Source organism: Molothrus ater, chromosome 4 (assembly GCF_012460135.2).
Source record: "Molothrus ater isolate BHLD 08-10-18 breed brown headed cowbird chromosome 4, BPBGC_Mater_1.1, whole genome shotgun sequence".
Classification (NCBI taxonomy): Eukaryota; Metazoa; Chordata; class Aves; order Passeriformes; family Icteridae; genus Molothrus; species Molothrus ater.
The window spans coordinates 55,297,324-55,324,193 of NC_050481.2; the positions used below are offsets into that span (position 1 = coordinate 55,297,324).

General features: G+C 35.5%; 1 protein-coding gene across 1 annotated transcript in view; it reads left to right on the forward strand.

The window, feature by feature from the left end:
- The window catches only part of ADGRA3 (adhesion G protein-coupled receptor A3), a 54,807-nt gene that overhangs the window by 26,187 nt on the left and 1,750 nt on the right, over window positions 1-26,870 (forward strand). Inside the window, exons 6-18 of the mRNA XM_036382267.2 lie at window positions 751-911; window positions 1,798-2,011; window positions 2,933-3,097; window positions 9,343-9,544; window positions 12,667-12,816; window positions 15,206-15,367; window positions 15,648-15,851; window positions 16,948-17,161; window positions 17,282-17,490; window positions 22,066-22,190; window positions 22,723-22,846; window positions 24,475-24,620; window positions 26,758-26,853. Of these exons, the coding sequence (XP_036238160.1) occupies window positions 751-911; window positions 1,798-2,011; window positions 2,933-3,097; window positions 9,343-9,544; window positions 12,667-12,816; window positions 15,206-15,367; window positions 15,648-15,851; window positions 16,948-17,161; window positions 17,282-17,490; window positions 22,066-22,190; window positions 22,723-22,846; window positions 24,475-24,620; window positions 26,758-26,853 (2,172 nt within the window). The remainder of the gene's footprint in view (window positions 1-750; window positions 912-1,797; window positions 2,012-2,932; window positions 3,098-9,342; window positions 9,545-12,666; window positions 12,817-15,205; window positions 15,368-15,647; window positions 15,852-16,947; window positions 17,162-17,281; window positions 17,491-22,065; window positions 22,191-22,722; window positions 22,847-24,474; window positions 24,621-26,757; window positions 26,854-26,870) is intronic.

The window sequence follows — 26,870 nt, forward strand, 5'->3', positions numbered from 1 at the left end:
GTTATCCTCTAGACATTTGCAAAAAGAGAAAGAAAATGTTTTCACTAGAGGTAAAAACCAGTGTAGACATAGCCATATGTTTTGCTACATTTTTACCTGTTTCTAAACAGATAAAATATTAATTTTTGAACAGATAAAATTAATTAATTAATCCCTTAATTTAGCTGACTTCAGCTAACATCTATAGGGGATTTAGTATATCTTTTTACTAGAAAGTACTGAATTATATAGAGAAGACTGAGTCAATTAAAAGCCTTATGATTTTCCTGTAAAGCAGAATGAAATTGTGTGAATAGTGCTTCTGAAAAGAGAAATAGTTGAGGAGCTATTTTTATTTCAGTTGATTTTACTGCTAAAGCATTTGATCACTACATTGAAGCAATTAAGTGTCTTCTTAGGTCATGACGGTGCGCATTCAAGCAATTCTTTCTTATTGCTCACTTGAAGTAGCATGAACACTTTCCATGAAAGAAATTACCAGTGTTATTTTCATGTACTGATATTAGATATTCCTCATATTTATGGAGAAGATTCCTTTTCTGAGGGAGTATGTCCTTTTGTTCTCAGAGTACAGCTTGCAGAGGGATAGAGTAACTTCCTGTAGGTAGAGGCAGGCAAATCCACTGTAGTCTGGACTTTACTTGTTGCTTTCCTGCTGACAATGAGAGGCGTGGCACAACTGTTAAAGTTAAGCTTTCAGACCTTGGAATTCTGCAGTGTGTCACTGTAAATGCCTGTGTTCTGTTGCAGAGAATTTCAAACTGATTACCTTCTTTGTGATTGCAACATACTGTGGATGCATCAGTGGTTAAAGGAAAGAAACATAACTGTACGTGAGACTAAGTGTGCCTATCCCAAGTCACTTCAGTCACAGACAGTGACTGGTGTTAAGCAGGAGCTTCTCACCTGTGGTAAGCACTGCAGGCAACTGGTATTTGTTTTCTAATGCATTCCATGTTCTAATATTATTGAGCCGAGTTTTTCGCTTTATTTCATTTCCCTAATATTCAAGAGTTGAATAACAGTGGTAATAACAAATTCCTTTTCAAAGGTTGATCTTGAGTTGTGATTCATTATTGCTTGCATTTGGAAATGAATAATAAATAAATTGATGATGGTGGATGTTAGTTTGTAGAAACTAAGGATAAGTAGCTCTCTTGATAAACTCCTTTTTCCAGCTAATCTGTATTTTTCAGAGATCTTTACCTAAATGCCACAAGAGGAATCAGAAACTGATAATTTCTTTCATAGGTCTAGCTGTGTGATTTCAAATACATCAATTATTCTAACCCCAAATTTCTAAAGTTAAAAGATGTTCATTTTATGAGTTGCTTTCCTGTGTGGTGATTCTATTTTTGATTAGCCTTCTTTATGTGACAAAACTGTGACCGACTTCCTTAACGTTTTTTTATATTGGAATTATTCCAACTGTGAAAATAAAAACTCATATGTTACTGTGATTTTCAAGTCCAGGTGAAAAACTGGGAAAAACCAAAATGCATAATTAATTTTTTCCTTCAAATTTGTGTTTTTCACTCCTTTAGATAGGGGCTAACAAAAGAGTCCTGAAATATATTACATTAAAGAAATACACATTTTGAAAAAGAATATAATGATAATTTGTATTTTTCAATATCCAATGCAGTAAATGTAGTTTTTATATGCCTCTTGGCCGATGCAGCTTCACATTGATATATAAATAATTGATACTCATTTAGTGTATCTGTCTCCTCTTTTGAAAATTAGGTCTATAGCAGATTATTGCTGTTAATTGTGGTTTTATGTCTTGAATTCTAGAACCACCGCTTGAATTACCGTCTTTCTATATGACTCCATCTCATCGTCAGGTGGTCTTTGAAGGAGACAGTCTGCCCTTCCAATGTATGGCTTCATATATTGATCAAGACATGCAAGTCTTGTGGTATCAGGATGGGAAGATAGTGGAAACTGATGAGTCCCAGGGTATTTTTGTTGAAAAAAATATGATTCATAACTGCTCATTGATTGCAAGGTGAATCCATAGTGAGAAATTTATTTTCTGCTTCTTCCTTTCTGCTCTGATTTAGTGACTGTTACCATAACAGTAAGGCCCTCTCATACCCTCACTGAGGGAACATGTACACAGAAACATCTCTAGTAGGGAAGTAATCTTCCCACATCTCCTATTAACAATAAAGTTGGAGGAGGAGGTCTAGAGATTTGGTAGGTCAAACCTACATGCTTAAAATAGGATTAGCTAGAGGAAGTTGCAGTTGAGTTTTAATTTTCTGCAAGTTTCACCCAATGCATTAATTTAAAATATGTTTGTCGTAGGATACCTTTTTTTTCATGGAATGTTAAAATTACAAAAATGTTGGAAACAAGGCATTTAACTGAATTGCTCATGGATTCTTTACTCTTCCTTTTGAGCACACCACAGTTGTTAATATTGTTCTCCAGCAGAGATCTAAAAGTGTAATTTGTTCTGCCTGCAGCAGATTGTTGACTTATTCAGCATCTACCGAGTGGCTATATATCCTGTAATTGTATTGGCAAATTAGAGTGTCAATGTTTATAACAAATTATGCATTTGGGAATTTATTTTAGTTTGGCCTTTCTAAACAACTAAAAAACTTTGTCTTGAATAGTAATGATAACATTTGAGGAATTTGGACTTCTCTCTTCTTTCTGAAGTCTTAGGACTTTTTCCTATGGCTGTTCTTTTTGTTTCCTAGCTTGGAAAAACTAAAAGCCCGAAGAATAATAAATACTTCTACGTTAATTACAGTACTTTGAGATGTAAATAGCTCTGGTTTTATAAGATCACTCATAGCTGTATGTAATTTGATTTTTCTTCCATTGTCTTTCTGTACTTAATTCATCTTTTGGTAAAAGCTTGCATAAATGTTATTGCAAGACTGTTTTGATTTATTCTTTTATTTTATCTTTCCAGTGCACTTACAATCTCGAACATTCAGGCTGGCTCCACGGGAAACTGGGGTTGTCATGTACAAACCAGACGTGGGAATAACACAAGGACAGTAGACATTGTGGTGTTAGAAAGTTCTGCACAGTACTGCCCTCCAGAGAGGGTTGTGAACAATAAAGGGGATTTCAGGTTAGTAACCTCAGGTTTTTTTTTCTGAGTAAAAAAAGTCCCTTTAATTTAGCTTCTAACTAAGATTTTATGCATTAGAGGCGCCCATGTGGATGTTTGCTTGTAAATGGTGTGTAACAGATTTTTATCTGTTCTGAATTACTGGGTGTCGACAGAAGCACAACAAAGTATACTGATGTTAAACTCTGAGCCAAGGTAACACATCCTTGAAAGATACTGAAACTAACCTATGATACTTGAAGTATATAAATGAAGTTATTTAAATAATTAAAGCTCTGTAGATTACCTCTAAGATCAAGTTATACCACATACTGACAGGGGGATTTCTGCCAGGTTATCATTCTCTTTTTAAAAGCCTTCTGCTCCTATATGGTAAAATATACAAATATTTAAGAAATATGCAACATAATTTGGATCTTTTTTCCCCCCTATGAGTATTAAACGATAAGAGAGGTGCTGCTTGCTTTTAATGATTGTTAGGTAGCTGTGATATTCCATTGTGTTGAGTGTTGCAGAGTATTTTATCTTTTGTTCTTATCTCTTCACCTGTTTTCCCTTTTCTGATCTTTCTGCTGCTGGTCACTCTAACAACACGTTACTCCTGGAGGTGCCAGCTGTAACAGATAGCTTCTGTATAGATTCTCTATATGTAAGGTAATTCCCTTTATGACTACTCTGTGTTTTACCTCCCTGCAGTAGTTCCTACTGAGAATTAGTGTCTGCAATAGCATTGTGTTCACTATGGTGCATAGGGTTTCTTAATGTTGTATAAACTGCTTTTATCCACTCATTTCACTTTTCTTATGCTGCTTGTCTGTGTTGATCTTCTGCTGGTCTTTTGTTTACAGTTAGAAACTTTTCCTTTCCCTGTGTGCATTAGAGTTTTTAAAGTCATGCTCTTTGTATATAGCTGATCTAAGACCATGTATTTTTTATATTAAGAAATGGAAAGTAAGGTCAACCACGTTGCAGGGACATAGTTTTTGGGGGGAGGGAAAAACAAGCTTTCATCTGCAGAAGACCTCCAGCTGTAGCAAAAAATCACTTAAAGTCCTGTCTGAGAGCATTATTTCCAAGCTGATCTCCTTTATGTTCATCACTTGGACAATTTGAGAAGTGTTGAGTATTCCCTCATTAGTAAAGGAATTAGTGTTAAGATCGCTTGCTGTACAGAGGCAATTTAGAATTACTAAAGAAGTTCACTTTCACATTGTAAGGAATTATTTAGATAAGTAACTTTGTGCATGTTGTCTTTTTACACTGTGGTGGTTTCAACTGCAGCATTACATTAGAAAAGGAGAACTTCCTGCATTAGATAAAAGGCGAAGAAAGTCAAACAGACACAGGTTGTATTCATCAAAGAACACATCTATTTAAATCACTTATGCATTTTTTTATGATACTAGTGTGAATTGTTCTTCTTTGATTTGCCATTAGAGGTGAAAACAGATGGTAAAGGCTCATTTCAAAGTGTTTTCCATTAAATTAACCTGTGCTGTTCAGTGACTGTTCAATGTAATAGGATTTACCCCCTCTGGAATTCAGTAGAAAGAAATAAGATTTCAGGAAATGTTCAGCTTATCAAAAAGTTCACTGTGTCTGGGTTTACTATAACAGACTTCCTCTTGTAGCTAGGGTAGATAATAATAAAGAGTAATTTTTCACCTTTGAGAGCATATGGAAATAAGGCTTTGACTAGTGAGAAAATGGTTCTGAGCAGATGGCTGTAAATGATCCTAGGTGTATTTGATTTTATAGGTTTTTTTAGTTGGAACTGGTTAGTCATTTTAGCTTGGATGGTGTTTCAAAACTGGCATCTAGATTTTTATCCCTGCAGAGATGGGATAGCAAAGAGTAGAAAAGGAGGGTGTTTGTTTTCAATGTCTTTGGCTTGGTGTTAGTTCAGCATAGTTTGCAAAGGTTAGGCAGAAACTCCATCCTGGAATATGTTTTCTTTAATTTAAATATTCTAAGTCTTACTCAGATAAACTCCCTGAGTATTTTACAATGATTAAATTGAAAATACAGTTTGCATGTTAAAGGATTTACTGAAGTGGAAGTATTTTAACTGTTGTTCTTAGCATGATTTTATGCTGGTAGTTGATAGAATTATTTTTTAAATATAAGAATTATGTTTTTGAACAGTGTTACTTATTGGGTGTAATATATTTTAAAATTGTAATTGTCATGCTGAATTTAGAGGTTTACTAAGATGTAATAAAAAGAGACTGGACTATCTGTTAGCTAATGAAATTATGATATAAAAACTCATTGTAACTTTGTAACTGCAAGTTACTGTTCATGTAAGAAATTAATGCTTTCAAAACAGAATTAATATGTATGAAAGAAAGGATTCTTTTATAATGTCATGGTCTGCCTTTTTTTTCCCCCCTCTGAAATGAAATTAAGTGCTTAAACGTAAATGAACCATCTTTTCCCCCACAGCTGTCTACACTCATGTATATGTGATAAATTTTGAGCACCTAATTATACAGAGTAATGAAATAAGAGTGTTAATACAGCCCAGATTGGCACTTCTGCTAGCAGTTGGGTGAACTGTGAAAGATATTCAAGCTTTGACTCACAAGAAATTAAGAATACAAATTTACGTGGCCTTTGTTTGCATGGTAAGAATTAATCACCTTTTGAGCTCTGCTGGAAGGATGTCCTCCTTTCCTTCATGGAAACTGGAGAATGACTCTTTAGCTCCTGTCATGCAGGTATTGGGAAGAAACAGTTCATGACTGAGAGTGGTACAGCTTAACATTCATTTAGCAAAACTAGGGAATAAGGGAAATGTAGTTAAAGCTAAAATCAGTTCCCCTCTCTTTCACCACTGGGCTGCAAAGAAACTTGTACCTGTGCAAGGGGTTTTTTGTGTGGGAGAGGAAAGAGGCTAAGAGATGCTGTGGTTTGAAAGTGTTTCTCTCCATGGTGCTGTGCATTTGTATTGTTTTTGTGATGTGAGATTATGGCACAGAGCTGTTGAGTTTTAAATTGTCCTTTTTATGTCCAGTTTAGTAGAAAGCTTTCTAAATCATTATACAAATAATACATTAGTCTTAACAGTAAAATGTTTCTGTACATATCTAAATTTATTCTAAAGGGAGTGCAGACTAAAAGGCTACCTGGTATTGCTTGTATTCTTTTGAGAAGATCATGACAAAAGATGATAAAATCCTGTGTAGGGACATGAATGCAAAGTAAACTCAGGGAGAATGAAAGGACAATAATGAAAGAGAGTGGTAATAAAAATAGGGAAAGTGGAGATAAGAAGAGGGAGAAAAGGCAAATAACCTTGTGATAATCTAATAACCTTTGAAGTAGTGTTCTCATTTTTTTTCTGTTTGATGGCTATAGAAGTTCTAGAAGATACATATATAGCTTAGAAATATTACTTGTTTAAAAGCATAGTAATTAAAACTCTCCTGAAAAACCTGTTTTACATTTGAGTCCTAGTCTGAGAAACCAGAGAGAAACTCTGTTTTGTCTTTTTCTACTTCTTTAACACTAGATTTGAATAGTGAGAAAAGGAACAGCATGTGCCATATTTAAGTTAAAATATTTTTCTTGGAGGTTGTGTCATAAAACCTCTGTCAGGACCACAGAATTTAAATTATTCCAAGGCCATGTGACGCTCAGTCTGTAAGGTGATACATTCGGTGAAAACTGAGCTGACCACACTTCTACTGAAAATGCTTTGGAAAAATACAACTTCTAGAAAACTGTAAAGACAGACAAATATCCCTTTCAAAGTGGCATCTTTGATGTCGAAACTTAATATAAAAATTTCAGCATTGATAAATGATTTTGGAAATTATGTTTTGGTACTCCAGTGGCAGTGTTTCTGGAAACCTGACTTTGCATTCTAGAAGTGGAGGTTTGAGTGTATTATGCAAGGTATTTGTGGGCCTGCATGTCTCGTAACAGCTGTGCCAGCTGATTTATTAGTTGTCCTCATCTGCCTGTTTTCTTTTTGGCTTGGTTCTCTGAAGGCTTATTATAAATACATAAAAATTGGGAGCACAGAAGTATTTCATCTTTGTACTTGCTTTTCCAGTCTGTGTTGAATCAGAGTTTATTTCAATTTGTTGCTACTGACATTTCAGAGACTTGGATAAGTGTACATGTATTGTATCCTGCTGTCCCTCCCTCCCTTCCCAGCAGATGCATAACTTGCTCTCTCCGTGAGCAGGGTTGGCCAGACATGATCCAGTCTGATATTTTACCTTGCTGAGGTGCATGTAACATTGCACTTAAGGATACTACTGGAATTGTGGCAATTCACAACAATACTGTTGAAATTCTTTCTGAGGAAGATTTTTGTCCTTTCTTTTTCCTTTTTTGCAGTTGAAAAGGTGTAAAAATCTTTTTGCTATCATTACAAAATCTATATCTGTTCTTTCAGTTAATTTACATTCTCTGAAATACCTCATTATGATTCCAGGCATTTAAAATCTGTGCTAATTATTTTTAAATTTTGTTCTTCTTTCTTTTAACTACCTCCATTGTCACCAAATCTGGTATAAGTTTTACTTTCCGGTGTTGGTTGATGGTGACTTTTCTCTTACTTTCTTCAAGTGGCTGCTGAGGCTCTGAGTGTGTGTGAATTAATATTTGCTGGGCTGGATGAAGCTCTGCTGGATACTCAAATAATCTTCTGTCTCTTCAAGTATTCAAATAGTCTAGAAATGACCATAATAACAATCTCCATTTCTTAATGAAATTATGTCACTTCAATATGGAAAGCCGATCTGTAATGTCAAAGCTGTTACAAAAGGTAGTTAAATTTAAGTCCTTGTTTCCTAGTTTAGTTTGTTGTATTTATCATCTAGTCTTTTACATTAGTTCTCTTACTGACTGAGAATTCTTTTATGGTTGTTGCAGTGACCTGTGTAATACTGGGATGCCACCAGCAACTATCTTTTTGCTACTTCTTGCCCAAACTTAAGTAATGGTCAAAATGGCCTGAACTGTCTCTCTTCCATTACTGAACATATTACTGTTACATGTTAATTATTCTGTATGAATTAATTAAGAATAAATGGGAATTTAAGATCGAGAAGACTTCTAGTATACCCTAAAAGGTTACCATCTTCTATCACTTAAAATAATTGAGAAGTGTAGTTTTTTGCCTTAGTCCATCTCTGGAGTTAATTATCTTCTCTCAGAAAGAAGAATTGTGATAAATTCTAGCATCTTCAGTAAGAGAAACTGACTTCTTCAGTTTCTTTGTGTTGGCAATATAACTTAAATTTTTAATTTCCTGGAAGTGGAACATCTTTCAAGGTGTTTACTTCATCTTCCTGCAGACAACAGACAATTTTTTTTTTCAAATATCAATATGTTCTTAGCATTTCTTAATTTAGATGATAGTAGTGAATAAACAGCCATTTACTATAATGCAGTCCAGATATAAAAGCAAACTTTAAAATCACAGTGTAATCTACTAAATCTTTTTGTTTGACCAGTTCCAATTTTTGGACTCGAATGCTTTGTACAAGGCCCTTTGAAATACTTAAAATTTAGAAAAGCTATGTTAGCTCTAAAGACTCTTAAAGGAGCTTGACATAATGAGACTACAGAAAGCCTGGGATGAATCAGTGAAGCCCACTTGCTCTCAGTTTTAGTTAAACCTTACATGTTGGATTGTTAAATTTGAGATACTGAGCATTCTGCAATTTAGGTATGTATTCTTTTTACTTCTCAAGTTTAAAAATTAGTGCTCTGAATGATAAAATAGCACTTATGCATATAAGCTTATGCATATAACAGGGTAGAGAGCCAAAAGCAGGGGCAGGCAGACTGATTGCCATTCCTTGTCCTTGTCCCTTTTGTCTGCTCAGCATTGCACCTTAATTCAGGCATGGTTTTCTTCTATTCTTATTTTTTTTCCTTGGATCAGTTCTGCTCTAATGAATGATCAGAGTATTACAGATGTAAGGTTTTTTATCAAAAAATTGTAAATTATTTTTAGTTGTTTTATAAGCACCTTCTTCTCTCCACCTGAAACCTCATGAAAGAATTCAAAAAAACATACTAGCATTAGAACTCATTTTGTTAATAGACAGAAATATGAACAGCTTGAAAATGCTGAAGATGAGCCAAGGTGGCCCTTTAAATAGTTTAGAGAGGCTTAGTTTTGAGTGTCTCTTTATTTCATGTTGTAGTGCTTAATCCTTTTATTTGCTTGTCATGTAAATTTGTCTAAATGTGAGGGGTTTTTTTCCCTTTTGACTCCCCAGGTGGCCCAGAACATTGGCAGGCATCACAGCATACCTGCTGTGTACACGTTACTCTGCTGGCAGTGGGATTTATCCTGGCAACTCCCAAGATGAGAGAAGAGCCTGGCGCAGATGCGACAGGGGAGGGTACTGGGCAGACGAGGACTACTCCAGGTGCCAGTATGCAAATGATGTGACTCGAGTTCTTTATATGTTCAATCAGGTAATTTGTGCATTTCTGTAAAAACCAAATTATGAAAACCTGATTAATGAGAATAAAAACTCAGAAGACCCTTTATCTTCTCCAAGCTGGAAATACTGGTGGTCTAGATAGGTTATGGTGGACACATGCCTCTGAGTATAATACTGAAACTTGTAGGTTTAGGTTAAAAGCTTGGTTTAGTATCTGTTTTGAATGCCCTAGATTGAAAGTGCAAGGAAGATTTTATTCTTTGTACTTATCTAAAGCATAAGAGAATGGCTTGTCGTGATTATTTTTGTCAGCTGGATGCCCTGTTATGCCCACATGCTATAAAGTAACAAGGCAGGCTTAATCCCTAATGAGAACAGCTCTTTTCATTATAGTGGTAGAGAGTAGTCAATCTCTGCTCTGCCTTTGTTACTGTAAACCTTTGGTAGATTTGGTGTGATTGATAAGGGTTAACTAGTGAAAGTAGTAAGTAATAACTAGGCTTCTTTATCTGGTAGTACTTACCAGGATTCAAGAGAGCATTCTAGAATTTAAATTGTAGCTATGAAACAAAATTTTTCAGCTACAAGTTCCTTTTGAGGTTTATGTAGTTAATGCACTCTTCCACAAATGCCGTTCTGCAGCAATGTACCCATCCTTGTCTGTATAGGTGCTCTGTTGGAAATTACTCCATAAAGCTTTGGACTTCTGGTTTAAGCTTGTTTTCCAACTTGTACAGTCAGATCACTAGTCTGCATGCAAGAGGTGAAACCATGGAAATACGAGATAGTTTTTGGTGTGGTGTTTTGGAGTTTGGTGGTTGGTTTTTTGTTTGTTTTTTTATTAATAATTCTTGGTCACTGGATGATGATGTTGGTAGCACCACTTAAGTTTAACATGGGGCTATGGTGCTTGTCTGAGCCCAGGGTAGGATTTCTACATGTTGTGTGGGTTTGGAGTGTTCCAGTTCATCTCACATTCTTTTAGGGAAAACTTCACACTACCTATCTGAAGCACCTCAGCCCCCAACCAGGGCAATCAGATCTAAACTGGTATGTTCCCCTTTGAGATGCCTTAGATTTATACACACAGTGAGATCTTGATGTCCAGTTGATTGGGCTAACTCTTTTGAGGCAAAAAATTTGTACTGCCCATTATGTAAGGTGGGCTGACTTGCTCCCTCTGTGTTCCCGTACTTAATAATGTTGACACTGTTTTTTATTCTCCTTCTCTGGTTCCCTGAGGACCCCTGAGTGCTGGCCAACAGAGATGGCAGGGGTGAGAAGGAAAAAAAAAAAGGAAAAAAAAAAAAATGGAATGCCTGTTCTGGCCCAAGAAAAACTTGAAGGTTGACATAACTATTTGCTTTACTCCTTTATATTCTTAGCACTAGAGGTGTATGCCATGGCTTGGTCACATGAAACAGGTTTGAGGGCTCAAATGTTCTTTCTTACTGACTGGTTAACAGGAGAGAGGTGATGCTGGGATCACTCTGTCTTTTTCTGGGACACAGAAAGGTTGAGTGTTAGTTTAAATAGAGCTTCAATGCTGCTGGTTTGCTTTTTCCTCATCTGGGAATTTGTATTTTTCTGCAAGGTCTGTGACAACTCAATGCCACTCCTGCCTATTTACCATAGCCCAGATGCTCAAGAGCATATATAACTTAAGGTTTTTATAACTGCTTTTTGGTTAGCCAACAATTTTCAGGTTGTGGAAAAATGCTGCCAGCTTTGTGTTAGGAAGTTTAAAGTGTAAGCATCAGACTGGTATCTTCAGAAAAGCAGAAGAATAATTTTCATGTGTGAAGTAGATAACCTCCTATTATCTACTCAAAAATAAATGTAAACAGGTATTCTATTCTATGCTGAACTTCTTTTAAAGGGAGAAGAGGAATGTTTTGGGTTTGGGAGTTGTTTTGACTTATGAAAATTGCCTTCTTTTTATGTGTAGTAGGCCTGGAATTTTTAGCAGTATTCTGCACAGAAGTTTCTTGTCTCTGAGACTAATGTTAAATGTAATCATATTACAAGCATGTTCATAGCCTTTGAACAAAGGTAGTTGAGCTGTTTTGAACATCAGAATTTTGCCAAGCATTTTAAATCAAATAAAGATTCACATGTAAAATAAAATAAAACCTTTATAACATTCTGCAAGAGCATTCATATTCTGCTGTTCTTGTTTGTGTCTTGAGCAAGTACAGTTTTAGGTGACAAGAAATTCATGATTAGAGAAAAAGTTCAAAGAAATCATAAAGAGTGTCTGAATTTAAAAGTTATCTTTGTTCAGTATGTGTTATGACTTTGAACTTTATTGGCACTTTAAATACATAACTTTCAGCAAATTGACAAAAAAATTAACTTCCATTACTCACATTGGAATTTATGTACAAGTGCTAAGACTGGCAAGGACAGATATATAGTTGTGCTTAGGTGGCACTTTTCAAATTCAGTAGGGCAGACTAGATATCTCCACACCAAAAACCAGAGAGAGAGCCTCTGTGGTTTGGATTATCATGGATAAACAGCATCTGAACATGAGCTGATAACATTAGCACAGATTTCCAGTATACTATGTAAAATTTCCCATTTTTGGTTCCTGCTGGCGCAGACATGTGGATGTTGTGTATTATTTAGTGAAGAATTTTCCAGCATGGGGTTTGTTTCAGGAGTGAAATCATGACCTTCGTCATAGTGAGATCTGTCTTGTTTTTTGTGTGTGTATGCCATTCCAAATGTTTCCTATAATTACAGAATTGAGAGTGAATGCTGTGGCAGTGGTGTGTTTGAATTGGTTTTGGCTTCTCTTGCTATATTTAAAGAGCTTTGTGTTGTCATGCCTTGGCTTCGGTGAAAATGAAAATAAGCAGTTGACAATACTGTTTTGGGGAATTTTTTTCCTTTTTTTGATGTAATACCTCTCTCCCTTCTAGGACAAACAGCACAAATCCCAGTTCCTGGCTGCCAATACAAACAGTAGTTCTCTGGCTTGTAGGAAATGTTTTTGCTTACAGATAAGGTGGTGGTCCTTAGCTACTCAAAACACTGTGAGCCCTCTTGGAATTGTTCTTCTCTTTGGATCAATCCTCATTTATTAATTGGTGAAGTGTTGTCTCTATCTTGTTCTTTTAAAAATGCTCATGTTTGTTCTCTATTTAGATGCCTCTCAACCTCACTAATGCAGTGGCAACAGCAAGACAGCTCTTGGCTTACACAGTTGAAGCAGCAAATTTTTCTGATAAAATGGATGTTATTTTTGTGGCTGAAATGATAGAGAAATTTGGAAGATTTGCTGAAAAATATAAAGAGGTAACTGGATAATTTGCCATCACTCTAAAGATAACTAAAGTGTTTGTCCTTAAGTATTCTGAGCAGTGAGATCTTCCCAACACTAGATGCAGGCCCTGAGTTAGTGGATTGTCAGATTCTATTCCATGTTTTTGTTTGTTTAGTAGGTCCCTGAAGTTGCTGACCCATGGTCACAGACTTTGCATTCGCGCTGAGATGATCCAGCATTCACTGGACCTGTAATGTGAGTAACACCTCTGGTCAGCACTGGAGCAGGGAGATAGGTACAGTAAGTCTGTTTTTATTTAATATGGAGTGGGTCACACAGGTTTTCATTGGTATGTTCTTATCTAAAAACACATATAATGAAAGCCTCAGAGATCCTCTCAATAATGAATAAAACAAGACTTATCTTCTCCCCTTCCACTGTGATAGACTGTCTTTATTCAGTATTGAGCCATATCTCTAAGGTTTTCAGTACTCCTCTGTCTTGCAGGATATAACATAAGATATTAAAACAAAATCTTAGAGAACGCTCATTTTTGGGGAGAAAAATGCAAGTAGTTGAATAGTCCCACCAGTGGGTTGAAACTCTCTGTTTCACTGCTGAACAGAGGTTATATTGATCTCACTGTACAGTGCATGTTGGGAAGTTGGAGACCACAATGCCTCGAGTTTAAACTCGTGCATAAAAAAAAGCCAAATTTTCCCTGTCCACCCTCCAGCAAACCATAAATGCTGGTTCTACATCCTTTGAAGAACTCCTTAGAGGATTTTTATCTTAGATAATGGGGTTTTTTTCTCAGTGGATTTGTTTCAAAGCTAGCCTGTGATTTGCTGGTATATTTAAAGAACATGAGTACAAATTCATGTGAAAATTTTAGTAGCTATTAATAAGGCTTGATTTCTTCTCAGGTTGTTACTCTATGAACTTGTTCTTGAACCTGTTATTCATATTGATTCAGTTATACCATCCTCTTATTCATTCCCTAGTTTGTGCTAAAAGGGCTGTTTAAAAGATTAGAACAATAAATAACAAATTATTAGCTCTTTCATATCAGAAGCAACAAGACAATTGTTCAGAAAGTTCTTAGCAGATTGTCTTTATTTAGAATACAGCTGGAAAAACTTGCTCATACCTCGATAAGTAGGAGAAAGAATTATGTGTAATATATTTTAAAAGCATGAAGCAACTTTAATTCTGCAAATTGTGCTGGTTTATTCTAAAGTCACTGTGTGTTGATGTGTAAAACTTGTTACCATTTCTTAAGTATTAATAAGTCATGACAAATACTTTCTGTTAATTTAACTTTGTTGTTAAAGATTTAATGAAAGGACTACAGCCTGCAAATGCTACTTAAGGAATTTACAAGAATTTTTACTGATTGAAAATTACGTTCCTCAGAGAGCCAGTTCTCAAAATAACAAATACTTTTTCATTCCAATTCTTGCCTTTATATTTGAAGATTTTTAAAGAGGAAAGCAAATTACTGTGTTCTCTCCTTATTAGTAATATTGGGGAAAATAAAATTGGGAAGCCTGCATAGTAAAGGACATGCCTTCTTCACCCTACCCTTTGTCTCTTCAAGCTGAAAATTCCAGTCCTTAAATTTAGGCACTGTCAATTGCATTTTGGTCAATTCAACTAAAAATTATACTCATCTTTGCTTTTGGTCCAGTATTTGTCACTGCTCCTTAAATGTGAAAATCAGGCATAGGTCAATGTTGTCAATGTTGCTCATTATTTTTGGTAGATTGGCCTAAATAAGTAAGTTCCCTTTATTATTTGTTTTTTATACAGAAGGCAGGGTAAGGACTGTAAACTTAAAACAATGTAATTGATGGTTTGAAAGCAGCACTGGTACCTATGGATATTTGCTGTCTCTCTCATGTAAACCTGTGACCTAAAACAGGTCATGCAAATTTGAAGACAAACAAGAAAGCAATTAAAAAAAAGTTTGACTTGCTAAAAGGAAGCAAAACAGATGGGTTGTATGCTAATTTTTGCCTGTTTTACTGTTTTCCTATTATCTTCTATCATACATGCAAACTGTATTTTAGTTGATTTATAGTTTTGGTTTCCAAGTTGATGGTAAATGGTCCTCTTAAGCATTTAGTACAGTAGAAGATGGAGTATTGCTCCATTTCCTTTTAATAAAATATTTATCATGGGTTTTTTCCTGAGTACTATATAAACAGACATATTCAGTTGGCCCTACATTTTTCTTCAGTGGGAGTAAGTGTCCAAGTCAAAGTTTTTCAGTATCAGTGTGATGAGGTGATTGAAATAGGAGCAACCATTTTCTTTGTGCTTTTTGTGCTGCCAACTCACTGTGTGTTTTCTGGCAATGACCCTACCTGCTGAATGCTTTCATTCCTATAAAAGAGTCTCACTTCTCTTCCATGTTAGCTTGGCGACGTCATGGTGGACATAGCAAGTAATATTATGTTGGCTGATGAACGTGTTCTGTGGATGGCACAAAGGGAAGCCAAGGCTTGCACCAGAATTGTACAGTGTCTACAGAAAATTGCTATGTATCGGCTTGCAAATGGAGCTCAAGTTTATTCTACTGTAAGCATGAATTTATTTCTGTATTTACTTAAAAGAGGTTTTGCATGCTCTTGAGTTTGAATAGCTTTTTATTTTTCTTAATAAATGCTGGCATTACCTGAAATGCCTACTATTTCTGAAGGGAGTAGAGCAATACTCTGAAAACATTTATACCTCCCAGATAAACCAAGATGGTTTTCTGAATGTGTTTTTCTGTGAAGACAGAGAATCCCTTTCAGATTATTTGTTATCCTGTCTGTGGTGTGTAAAATCATTTCATGTTTGATTTTTGTTGTTACAGTATTCTCCAAATATTGCTCTTGAGGCCTATGTAATAAAGGCTGCTGGTTTCACTGGGATGACTTGCACCGTATTTCAGAAAGTGGCTACATCAGACCGTACAGGACTCAGTGATTATGGGAGAAGGGACCCAGATGGAAATCTAGATAAACAACTAAGCTTTAAGTGCAATGTTTCAAATACACTATCAAGCCTGGCTTTAAAGGTGGGATGCTCTTTGTTTCCCTACTGATTTGTAATAATATATATGAATAATTTGGCAAGCAAATTTATTGTTACTAAGTTTAAATTAGCATTTTTATGTAATCCAAAATGACTGTGAGAAGAATTAAAAGGATAAAGGATAATAAAGCTTGATTATAAAATAGCTGTTTTAATGGACACAGATTTTAATAAGTAGGTGTCGTTTTCTTAATTGTAACTTCGTAAGTTGAAAGATCCTTTCTGACTTTTTCATAAGTATGGAAATTGAGACGCTTCCTAATTTGTAATAATACATCTTTATTTTTCTGTATTTTCACCTTAATTAAATATTAAATCAGATATTAGCAGTGTCCTTAAAAATGTGAAATATTCTGCTCAGAGTAATACTGTAATTAAGCATGAAGTAGAAGATAGTTTTGTGTGTGCATGTGCATATACACACACACACTCACCTAAGTGTATTACATCTCTATATGGGTGTGTATAAAATGGAAACACTTCCTCATATTCCGTAAAAGTATTTTTTTCAGTTATATTCCCCAACTCACCAGTTTGTTTTTAGCACTTAATTTGCTTGAATGTCACTGCAGGATGTATATTACAATTTATGCTTGTGTAATTCTATGAAATTATATGCATGCTCACTCAAGTATCATTTATATACAAGTAAAACCACCCTGTTCGTACACAGCATTTTGTTTTGAATGGTACTAGTGCACAATTGCAGCATTTCTCTCTGCTTGTGTTGGTTGCTGCTTCTAGTTGCTAATAGTCTAGTCTTGAAAAACTCTCATAAGACTTTACTGATACCAACTTTAACTTTACTCTCTGTAACAAGTAAGATAACTGCAGAATCTTAACATTTTTTTCTTTTAAAAATGTTTTAAGGCTTTAATAACCTGATTAAGCTATTTTATCCCGGATTACTTGAAAACACTGTCAAATAGGTTCGTCACAATGTGTAGTCTGCTAAATGCATTCATCTCTGACTCTGTACATATAGAAGAGTTGCTAATTTAATCTCTGTAAGGAACATAGTTTTCTCTTTTGAACTTTAAAAAAACTGGTTTTGAACTTTAAAAACTGTTTGTTTCTAGAACACAATTGTAGAGGCCTCCATCCAGTTGCCAGCTTCTCTTTTCACCCAAAAACAAAAAAGAGAAATCAGACCAGCAGATGAATCTGTCTACAAGCTTCAGCTTATTGCATTTCGCAATGGAAAGCTTTTCCCAGCAACAGGAAATTCAACAAATCTAGCTGACGATGGGAAACGTCGTACAGTTGTGACTCCAGTTATTCTTACCAAGATAGGTTTGTTTTTATTATTACTTTTTTGTGATCTTTAGTAAACAGTTTGGACTCCCTTATTTTGGTTAATGTGTTAGTTACATGCTGAGAAATGTATGTTCAAATACACTTTCTTTGTAACAGATGGGTTAAACGTAGCCAGTCCCCACGTTCCTATCAACGTGACACTGCGGCGCATTGCACACGGAGCAGATGCTGTTGCAGCTCAGTGGGACTTCGATCTCCTCAACGGACAAGGGGGATGGAAATCTGATGGCTGTCGCATCCTTCTGTCTGATGAAAATATTACCACCATTCAGTGCCACTCCCTCAGCAACTATGCTGTTTTAATGGTATGACACTTGGGAATTCAATTTCTTTCTGGAACTTAAAAATGTTTCAAGATACAATTCTGTTTGTTTTTTTTCTTGAGTTAAGGAAAACAAGCATTCCCATGCTCCATTTCACATAAAACTAGACATAATAAATACATCTTTAGTTTTTACTTTTGTTGGTGTAAACGTTGAGGTTAGGTGAGGTTTAAGCAGAAATATCTCAAAGTGTAATTAATTGGGTAATAAATAATTAATGAACAACTGGATATGCTAGGAAAAAAGAATTTTCATATGCAAAGTATTATAGGAAGACATTTTAATGAGTTACTTAATCAAATTCAGGAACTTTCATGAACTTTAGTCTCTGAATGACAGGCTATCTTCAACTGTTACTGCTCTTTTTTAAACTACCTTCTCTGTGTTAGATTTGTTGACTTTGTCAGTTCACCAGGAGTGTTTCCCAGGTATTTTTTCTGTGATCCATAACCAAAGACATTTATTTTACTCCAAATTAACTGTTAGTTCACTAGTATGTATGTCTGTTACCTGAAGACATCAGTGGAAATGGAAAAAAGATCAAAACACTTAGTAACTATAAAAAATATTTTTAAAATACTGCTGAAAAATAGTATCCAAAATCTAGTCTAAGCATATAGGTATCAATAAAATGGTTAACCAGTTCTGAAGCATGGTGATAGAAGAGACCCTTTCTTTTAGTGCTCCTCACTTGGGAAGCTGAATTTCTTCTTTGTCTGCTCTCAAAATTCTTAATTCTAGAGTCTGGCCTGGGAAATTTCCCTTTTTATAGATGGTGACTGCTACCCTGCTCGTCAGTAATCCCTACAGATGCTAAATTATAAAATGTGATACATAAGATGGACTGGTAGTAGAGTGAAATATTACGAGATTTAGGAAATACTGTTAAATGTAAATTTGGCATGGGTTTTGGGCTAGTTAACGTGTTCCATGTGGAATTAAATATATATTTTTATGTACTCACACATGGAAGAAAGAGCACTCTTTTATGATGATTAGTGGATTAGAAGTTGATATTTTTCTTTAGCAACTCAGATTTTTAAAGATCTTCCTCAGAAGAGAATAAAATGGTAATTACCAGGCTAAACTTATATAAAATTGATTTACATGCCAAGCTTTTTAAAAGAGCTTTAAGAGAGCAGCTTTTCAATTTACTTTTGAGGGTAGTGTTTTAAATTACTTTAAACTTCTGCAGTCAAGTAAACTTTTACAAGTAGTGTTCGTTTCTTTGATATTTTTAAAATATATAATAATTTCCTAAAATTTGGCAGCATTTGTTAAAACAGAAATAAAATTCATTTGTATGTATAATATGCATGTAAAGAGAGATTATGCTTTAAATTGGTCACATTTCTGTCACCTGGAGGAAGAAAAATGAAAAGCATGCTCAATCTGCTTCTATGAAGACTAGGTCTGAATTAACACATGGGAAGATTATATGAATTGTATCCTCTTGTGAATTGTAGAGTGAACTGTTAACAATCAGAAATCAAGTTAGAGAAAGGGACAGCTTTCTTCCTTTTCTGTCAGTAGGTCTTGTTGTATACTCAAAACTGGTATTCTTTAAATATTAAGCCACTTACCAAAATGTTAGGCTGTAGGGACTGGAGAGGAGGGGCCCAGAATAACACTCATCTGACAGATGTTTTTTGCACACAGATAATACACTGCAGAAACTCTGGATGTCTCTGTGCTGCTAAAAAAGCTTTTCATAATGCCTATCCATATATTAACCAAAAAAGCCATAATAGCCTATTTCATTTCTAGACTTCCATCATGTTGTGCAAGTCTGGGTTCTGGTCTCAGGCTCAGAGGAAGTTCTTTTGGGTTCAGTTTTAGAAGTTTGCTCTTTAATCCAGCAGTTGTCATTAACATCAAATATGTGAAACAGCAGAGGCAGGAGGGACCCAAACATGGTGGTTCATCATCCTGGCTTGGATGGTGAATGACTTAACCAGAGCTATTTCACTCTATTTTCATCTACTTTACTTTAGTACCTATATGTGTAGAAGAAAGGAATTTGTAGTGTACTGACCCTCTTCATACATTTCAGAAGGTGAAGTCCTCTGATAAGGAAACACATCACTGATTGCCTGGTTTTCTGATCTAATGATTAGGAAGATGCAGTTGTAAAACTTTGTGTTTATTTGGAGATTATCTTCACCACTGTTTAATAATAGAAGAGATAAGCAGAAGGCTTGGTTGAAAACTCATTATTACAGACTGAACAGAAGAAAAAAACCCAGCAATAGTGCTTGAGAAGAAACAAGAGTTCTGCTAATTAACTATAAACTCCCCAGTATTCTTAATGCCATCTCTACTATTACTGTCATTCTTTTTTACTCAGTAATTATTTAGGATCAGTTTAGCTCAGAAATAACATTATTTGCTCCCCTTACTCTTTTTACTAGATGAAGAATGTCAGTGGAATGGATAAAGAATTACATTGATTTATTCCATTGGCTATTGGGTCAAGACCTCAGCTATCTAGGCAAGGCATATACTGAGTTTCCTCACAAGTTTTAGAAAATTATTGTAAATCTTGTGATTTCGTAGCTCTCATTCTCAAAATTCACACCAATACATACCTGGCACCAGTCTGGAAGCAGCAAGCAGAATTGCCCTATAGTTTGTGTTGCGTGGTACTCGTGGGCCAGGTGTGACTAAATATTTGCTTATGCTTGTAACAGCAGGGAGTTCTCAGGGATCCCCAGCTGCATAACAACCAGGCCATGGGTAGTGTTGAAATCAGATGACACTGGCTGCCTGAAGCAAAAATTCTTATGATCCTTTGCCAGGTGCCAAAGAAAACCAAATAGATAAGAATCAAACTGACAACTTGATTAAATTAGTTTGAAATGAGGTTGTTGAGTTAGTTAGGAATAACGAATTTATATTCTGATGAAAGAACAATTGAAGGTATGGTGAAGAGACTGTTGACTTTAATTTAATTCAAAAACACTTTTCCTGTCCATGAAATCAGATTACTGTTCTTAGGCTTAAAAATATCACTGCTTTTTCTCAAAACTGACTGAAACTTCTTCCCAATCTTTTACTGTTCTTTCTTAATGCTAAATTTTTTCTCCTTTTCTTCAGGACACTTTTGAACTTTGCCAACTCCAGAAGTTTAAGAGTAACTTACTCAGAATCATAAGGGAGAGATTTTTTTCTGTATCCTGTCCATTCCAAAAAATTACTTTTAATTGATTTTTTTCACTAATCATAGTTAGAAAATTTACTGTGTATTTTGTGCTAGGTGCTACAGTTTCTTTTGAGTTGTCATGTCATGTCTGTGTCCCCTCCCCACTGCTGGAACTTTAGTAGATTTTAACTGCTTCTAAACAGAATTATTTCTTCTTCTGAGTAAATTAAAATCTGGGTGAATTCAGAAAAGTTAATTGGTGCTATGGAGCTGTTGAATTCTCTTAGAATTATCAACTATCTATTCTGGTCAAACAGTAATCATAGAATAGCAGTCTGGTAGGAACATCTGGTGCCATTTGGTCCAGTTAACCTGCTCAAAGTTTGACTGCTTTTAAAGTCAGATCTTACTGCTCCAGATCACATTCATTCAATCTTTGAGTATCTCCAGGGACACAGTCTCTCTGGGCAGTATGTGACCACTTCAGAATTTTTCTCCTGTGTCTAATCAGAATTTTCTGTGTTGCTGGTAGTGTCAGTTCCTTTCATTAGTGGATGGTTCAGCTCCAAGAAGAGTTTGAAAGAGTTTGACTTGGTCTTCTTTATACCATCCCAGTAGGTAGTTTAATACAATAATCCCCTCTTTTCTTCTTAAGGATAAAAGACATCACTTTCAGCCTCAGACAGTGTATGCTTCAGGATACACTGCTAATATCCTGGTGATCTGTTAGACTTGCTCCATCCAGTATGTCAGTGTCTGTCTTTTGCTGGGGAGCCTCAAACTGCAACTTCTGCAGGGTGGTCTCTCAGTGCTAGCAGAAGGGAAGGATCAGCTCACCCACTTGCTGTGTCAGTGCTCACACAGCAAACGGTGGCCTTGGGCTACAGGTGACATGGCTGACTTGGGGTTGGCTTTTGTCTACCACCAACTCAGGCTGTTTTCTAATCAGTCCAATGCCCAGCCTCTGTTTTTATGTGCATGGGGTCATTCCATTCCAGATGTAGATCCTTCAACATTTTCCTGTCTGTGATGTTCTTTGGGCTGGTAAAGAAGATAATCACAACTGAAACACACAGTTATTCTACGTCTGTACATAGAAATATTTTAAGGTGAAGAAAATGGTGTGTTTCTTTAAGCTGCTGACCTCTCTGTATCTTCAAAAATATATGAAGTTGAACTGCTCTGTAAGAATTGTGACTGCATTTATAAAGGTCAGACAGAACATCAGATAATTGCAGAAGAAACCCAGAAATAACAAATAAATAATTGAAGAGTTGTTTCGGGACCAGTGGGAAAGGAAGGAAGACATTTCATCTGGAAGGTGTCTGTTACTTCTTGTGTTCCCCTTGTCATTGCCTCACCCTCAAAAAATAGATACAGTGGTCTAATGTTTTTTTTTTTGTTGTTGTTGTCAGGACTTGACTGGAGCCGAGTTATATACACAGCCAGCTGACCTTCTGCATCCAGTAATTTATGCCACTGCCATGGTTTTGCTGATGTGCCTGTTGATGATCATAGTCAGTTACATATACCATCACAGGTAGGAATCAAAATTACCAGACTAGGGAAATGAGTTTGATCATGATTAGGACTACCTTTTCTATTTTGTAAGAGCATGATATAGTAAAATGCTTTCAGTGGTTTTTTTTTTCCCTATAAAATCTGTTGATGCAAACTAACAGTTATGCAAGTAGCTATTTTGTCTTTCTTGAGTATGATAATTTAGCTGTGATAACCATGTCTCTCCTTTAATTCTTCATTTTGCTTCATGAATGATAAAAGAGGAGGCCATTCAATAATAATGATAGAATTTAACAAACTGTTCAGCCTTTTACATTTCTGTTGATGTGAAAGCTTGAATCCTAAAATTTTTAACTCGGGCCCCAAATAGATGTATAAAGTTGATAATAGGTGGGTGTTTTAATTTAAGATCATATTTGATTACAAAGCATGTGGTAGTCAGACAATCATTAAGAGGAATTATATGTTGTTTATCACAAGAATATCATGCTAGTTTCTGAAAATAGTATTGTAGCTGTGTTTTATATTGTCTAATTTGTTTCTTTTAACAGTGTGATCAGGATCAGTGTTAAAAGCTGGCATATGTTAGTTAACCTGAGCTTTCATATTTTCCTGACATGTGTGGTGTTTATTGGAGGCATAACTCAGACCAGGAATGCCAGTATTTGCCAAGCGGTAAGTAAAACTTTGTTACTGGTTTTGTACTCTTATATATGAATATGCCCTCCTTGCCACTTACAGAACTCTAATGCTGTATAGGCATTCATCAAAATATCAAATCTAGAAAAAAATAATGTTTTGCTTTTTAAGTCATCTAGTCCAACACCCCTGCAGTAAAGACAGACATTTTCAATTAGATCAGATTGCTTAGAGCCCCATCCAACCTGACCTGCAATGTTTCCAGAGATGGGGCATCTAATTCCTCTCTGAGCAACCTGTGCCTGTGTTTTGCCAGCCTCATTGTAAAAAAACAAACTTTCTTACATCTAATAAAAATCAACAGTCTTTCATTTTAAAGTCATTCCTCCTATCACTACATACCCTTGTAAAATGTGCAACAGATATTTTTTCCCAAAATGCTACAACAGAAACTAACTTTATTGGTTATTTCTGGTTTTGAGACTTTCTTACTATGAAATTATTTTATAGGCCTGTATGTGGCCTTTACAGGCCATGTGAGATCTGATTTTCACAGGTATTAAAATATCTATTTCCATTTGCTCAGTATAACTGAAGGGGAGGGGAGAGAAGTGTTTCAAGCCTCCATGCTTTATTGAGACTCCTTCTTTTTAATGATTTGCCCTCCTAAAATTTGGCCATCTCAATTCAGTTGCAGTGTTTCAGTATAACAATAGTTGCTGTTTTCAAAAAATGTTAGTGAAATTTTTAATTTTTGTTTTAATCCAGTGATTACAAAAATTTACACATCCCTCACCATTATATTCTGTAACGCTTTTTGTTTGAATTTACTGGAGTTATTACGTTGACTGTTCAAAGTGTTGCAGTTGAACTTATCCTGATCTTTCTCCTATGTGTGTGCACACATACACACACCTTTTTTCATACCTTCCTGGAGACAGAAATCCTCCAGAAGAAATCTTGTGATACAGATAGGCTGTTTGAGAGTTGTGTGTTTTTACTGATGACTGAAAAAGGCAAAAAACCCACTTGTAGTCAGCTTAATTGGAACTAAAGTGTTGCCCCTTCTTCGTGCATGTGCTGTCATGGCAGTGTTGGCTTGGGAATAAGGCAGTAGAGGATAAGGAGATTCCACTGTGAAGTAGACTGCATTAATGTTTGGGCAGGTTAAATATCTAATGCACTTTCTTTTTCTTTGCATTATGTCAAAATTGCTGATGAGTGTTGGCTGTCTGTGTTTTGCCATCTGCTTCATACTTATCACAGTATCACAAGTCTGCTGTTCCCTTACTTGTTTCAATTTGAATAATATCTTTAACACAGGACATTTTAAATTAAGTCTTTTGTAAAATACAGTTTCCTAAAGTGTATGATTGATATGTACACTTCTGAAAGTGTTTTTCTCCTGTTACTAGGTTTTAAAGGTTTGCATTACATATTTTTTTTTGTTTTAAACTATAATGTTTTGCTTTTGTTTAAAAATATAATGACAATCACTTGATAGAGTGATCATATAAAATAAGAGGGTTTTTTTCTCTTGAATTGAGCTTCTGAAAATTTCAGGTTTATGGTGAGTTGTGAGTCTAATGATTTCTGTATTAACTTAGTAGAAAGGAAATATTTGGGGGTTAATTCTTTTTTTTGTTGTCTGTTTTTGTTTTAAGGTTGGGATAATTCTCCATTATTCCACTCTTGCAACAGTACTGTGGCTGGGAGTGACATCTCGTAATATTTACAAGCAGGTAACCAAAAAAGCAAAAAGGTGTCAAGATCCTGATGAGCCACCTCCTCCACCCAGGCCAATGCTGAGGTGAGTTGTTTGTTTCTGTGGCTCCTTATTTCCCAGGTTATATACATTTATATTCTGACTAGAAAATGTAAAAAGTCACTCCCCTTGTGTTCTCTCCAGGTCTGTAAAGTTCCTTTAGATTTTGTTGTTCCTCAGTGTTATGTTAAGGAGGATGAGCTGAAAGACTATTGGTCATAGTGTATTACAGATGCAATGCTGAGTTGCTGATTGGTAAACTAAAAATCAGTAGTGTTTCAGCATCACCACTGAAGGTTTGTTTAGGACTTTAAACAGCAACACAACCCATTAAATTGTCAGAAGAAAGAATGTGTAGAACTCTTAACACAATTTAACACTGCAATTTCAGTAGATAAAGTCAAATATATTTTCCAAAGATTGTTTACAAATTACTTGAAAAATAGTAGTGTCACTCATTATCAAATGGAAATAGTGTTCTTTGTGTGATGTTCCTCCTAAAATTTTGATTTCTGAAATCCCAGAAATGAGACAAACTAATTCTCTGTTAAATTCACATATGTGCAGTGTTCTTATTAGAAAATACTGACGTACCTTGTTCATGTTGCCTCCTCAGCTTCTGGATATTAATTAAAAACTGCTACTGTGAAATTCTCCACCAGGTGGCAGAAGTTGATTAACTTTGATTAGTTACAGGCAAATATTTAAAGAACTTGATTTTGTACGTACAGGGACTGCAGAAAAACAGAAGTGCTTTTCTGATTCTTTTCAAGTAACATTTTCAATGCTACATACAAGCATTTTATATCCATTATCATTTATTATGAAGTTCCTGCTTTGGAAAACGTTGCAGTTAAATTACCAGCCTCACAGGCTCAGCTCTGCACAGACATGAACATGCCATTTCAGGTCTGAGCACCTCATCTCTGACACTGGCAGTAGCTCTGGAGGCAAGTATCCAAGAGAAAAATGGAGCAAACAGGTTTTATATTTCTCAGACTTACTCAGTGTCCAGCTTCCTGCAGATCAGGAATTTTCTCAGTCAGATAGATATGTGATGTTTTTGTATGGAAAGGCCACAGAAAGATTATTTTTTCAGCTGTCTTTTAAACTTAGGTTCAAAATAAAACTGCCATTAATGTAGTACTTGTATAAAGATTTGTTTGTCTGGCCAGCTCCTGATTACTGCATCAAGATACAGAATAAACCAATGTCAGAATCTGATCTTTGTAGGATTCATCAAGTAAATAATAAATTCAGTGTATCTTGATTTCCAAAAAAGTCATAATTTGCTTTAGACTGTTGTTTTGTGTCTCAAAAGAGACAAGAGTAATTTCTGGTGAATTATCAGAAATGCAGTGGAAAATTCCAGGACCACTGTAATAGGTGGTAATAGGTGTCCCTGTTGATAAAAACCAAATGCTCATCCGCATGTCACAGTAAGAGTTTGCACTTTTGTGTTCTGATCTGAATTTGGAGTGAATTAGTATAAGCTGCAGGACTGAGTGCTGTTAATTTGACTGCTGATCAGTAATTACTGATCTGCCACTAATGAATGGAATGTGAATTCATACAAATCAGAATGAAAAGTGAGATATTCCAACAACATAGGCCCTTTTTCTTCTTCAAAGTTTTCATCAATACCACCACAGGGAAGCAGGAAGTATATACTGTAAAATTAGAGACTCCATTAAAAATTTTAAAAAAACCAAAACCAACCTGCTATCTGCTGAACCCCTGCACCCAAAACAATTTCAATTAACAGTGTATATAATATTAGGCAGGTTCATCTCTGGAACACAGGATTTAAAATAAATTAGTGTTAATAAAAACCACTTAGTGTTTTTATTCTAAGTTTCCTTATTCTTTTCCAGCAGTTTACAACTTCTGAGTGCTTTTGCTTCTTCCTTCTAGCACTGTATACTTCTGTTCAGTGTCTGCGAGTGGGAGGTGGGAGCAAGCAGCTTTGAGAGAGAGGCAGCTTACAGCAGGAGGAGAAAAACTGTAGTGAAGAAGACTTAAAAAACAATTGATACTGCCAAAGCCTAAACCTGATTCACCCTATTTAGTTTCATAAAGAGCTTGTATGCTTCCCAAATCCTGGAAAGCTCTAATTTCCCTCATGGTAACTTAAAATCTATTTCACTTAAGCAGCTGCTACTAAATTTGTCTTATTTTTTAGGTTCTACCTTATTGGTGGAGGGATCCCTATCATAGTTTGTGGAATAACAGCTGCAGCAAACATCCGAAATTATGGCAGTAGACCTAATGCACCTTAGTAAGTACCCTATAAGT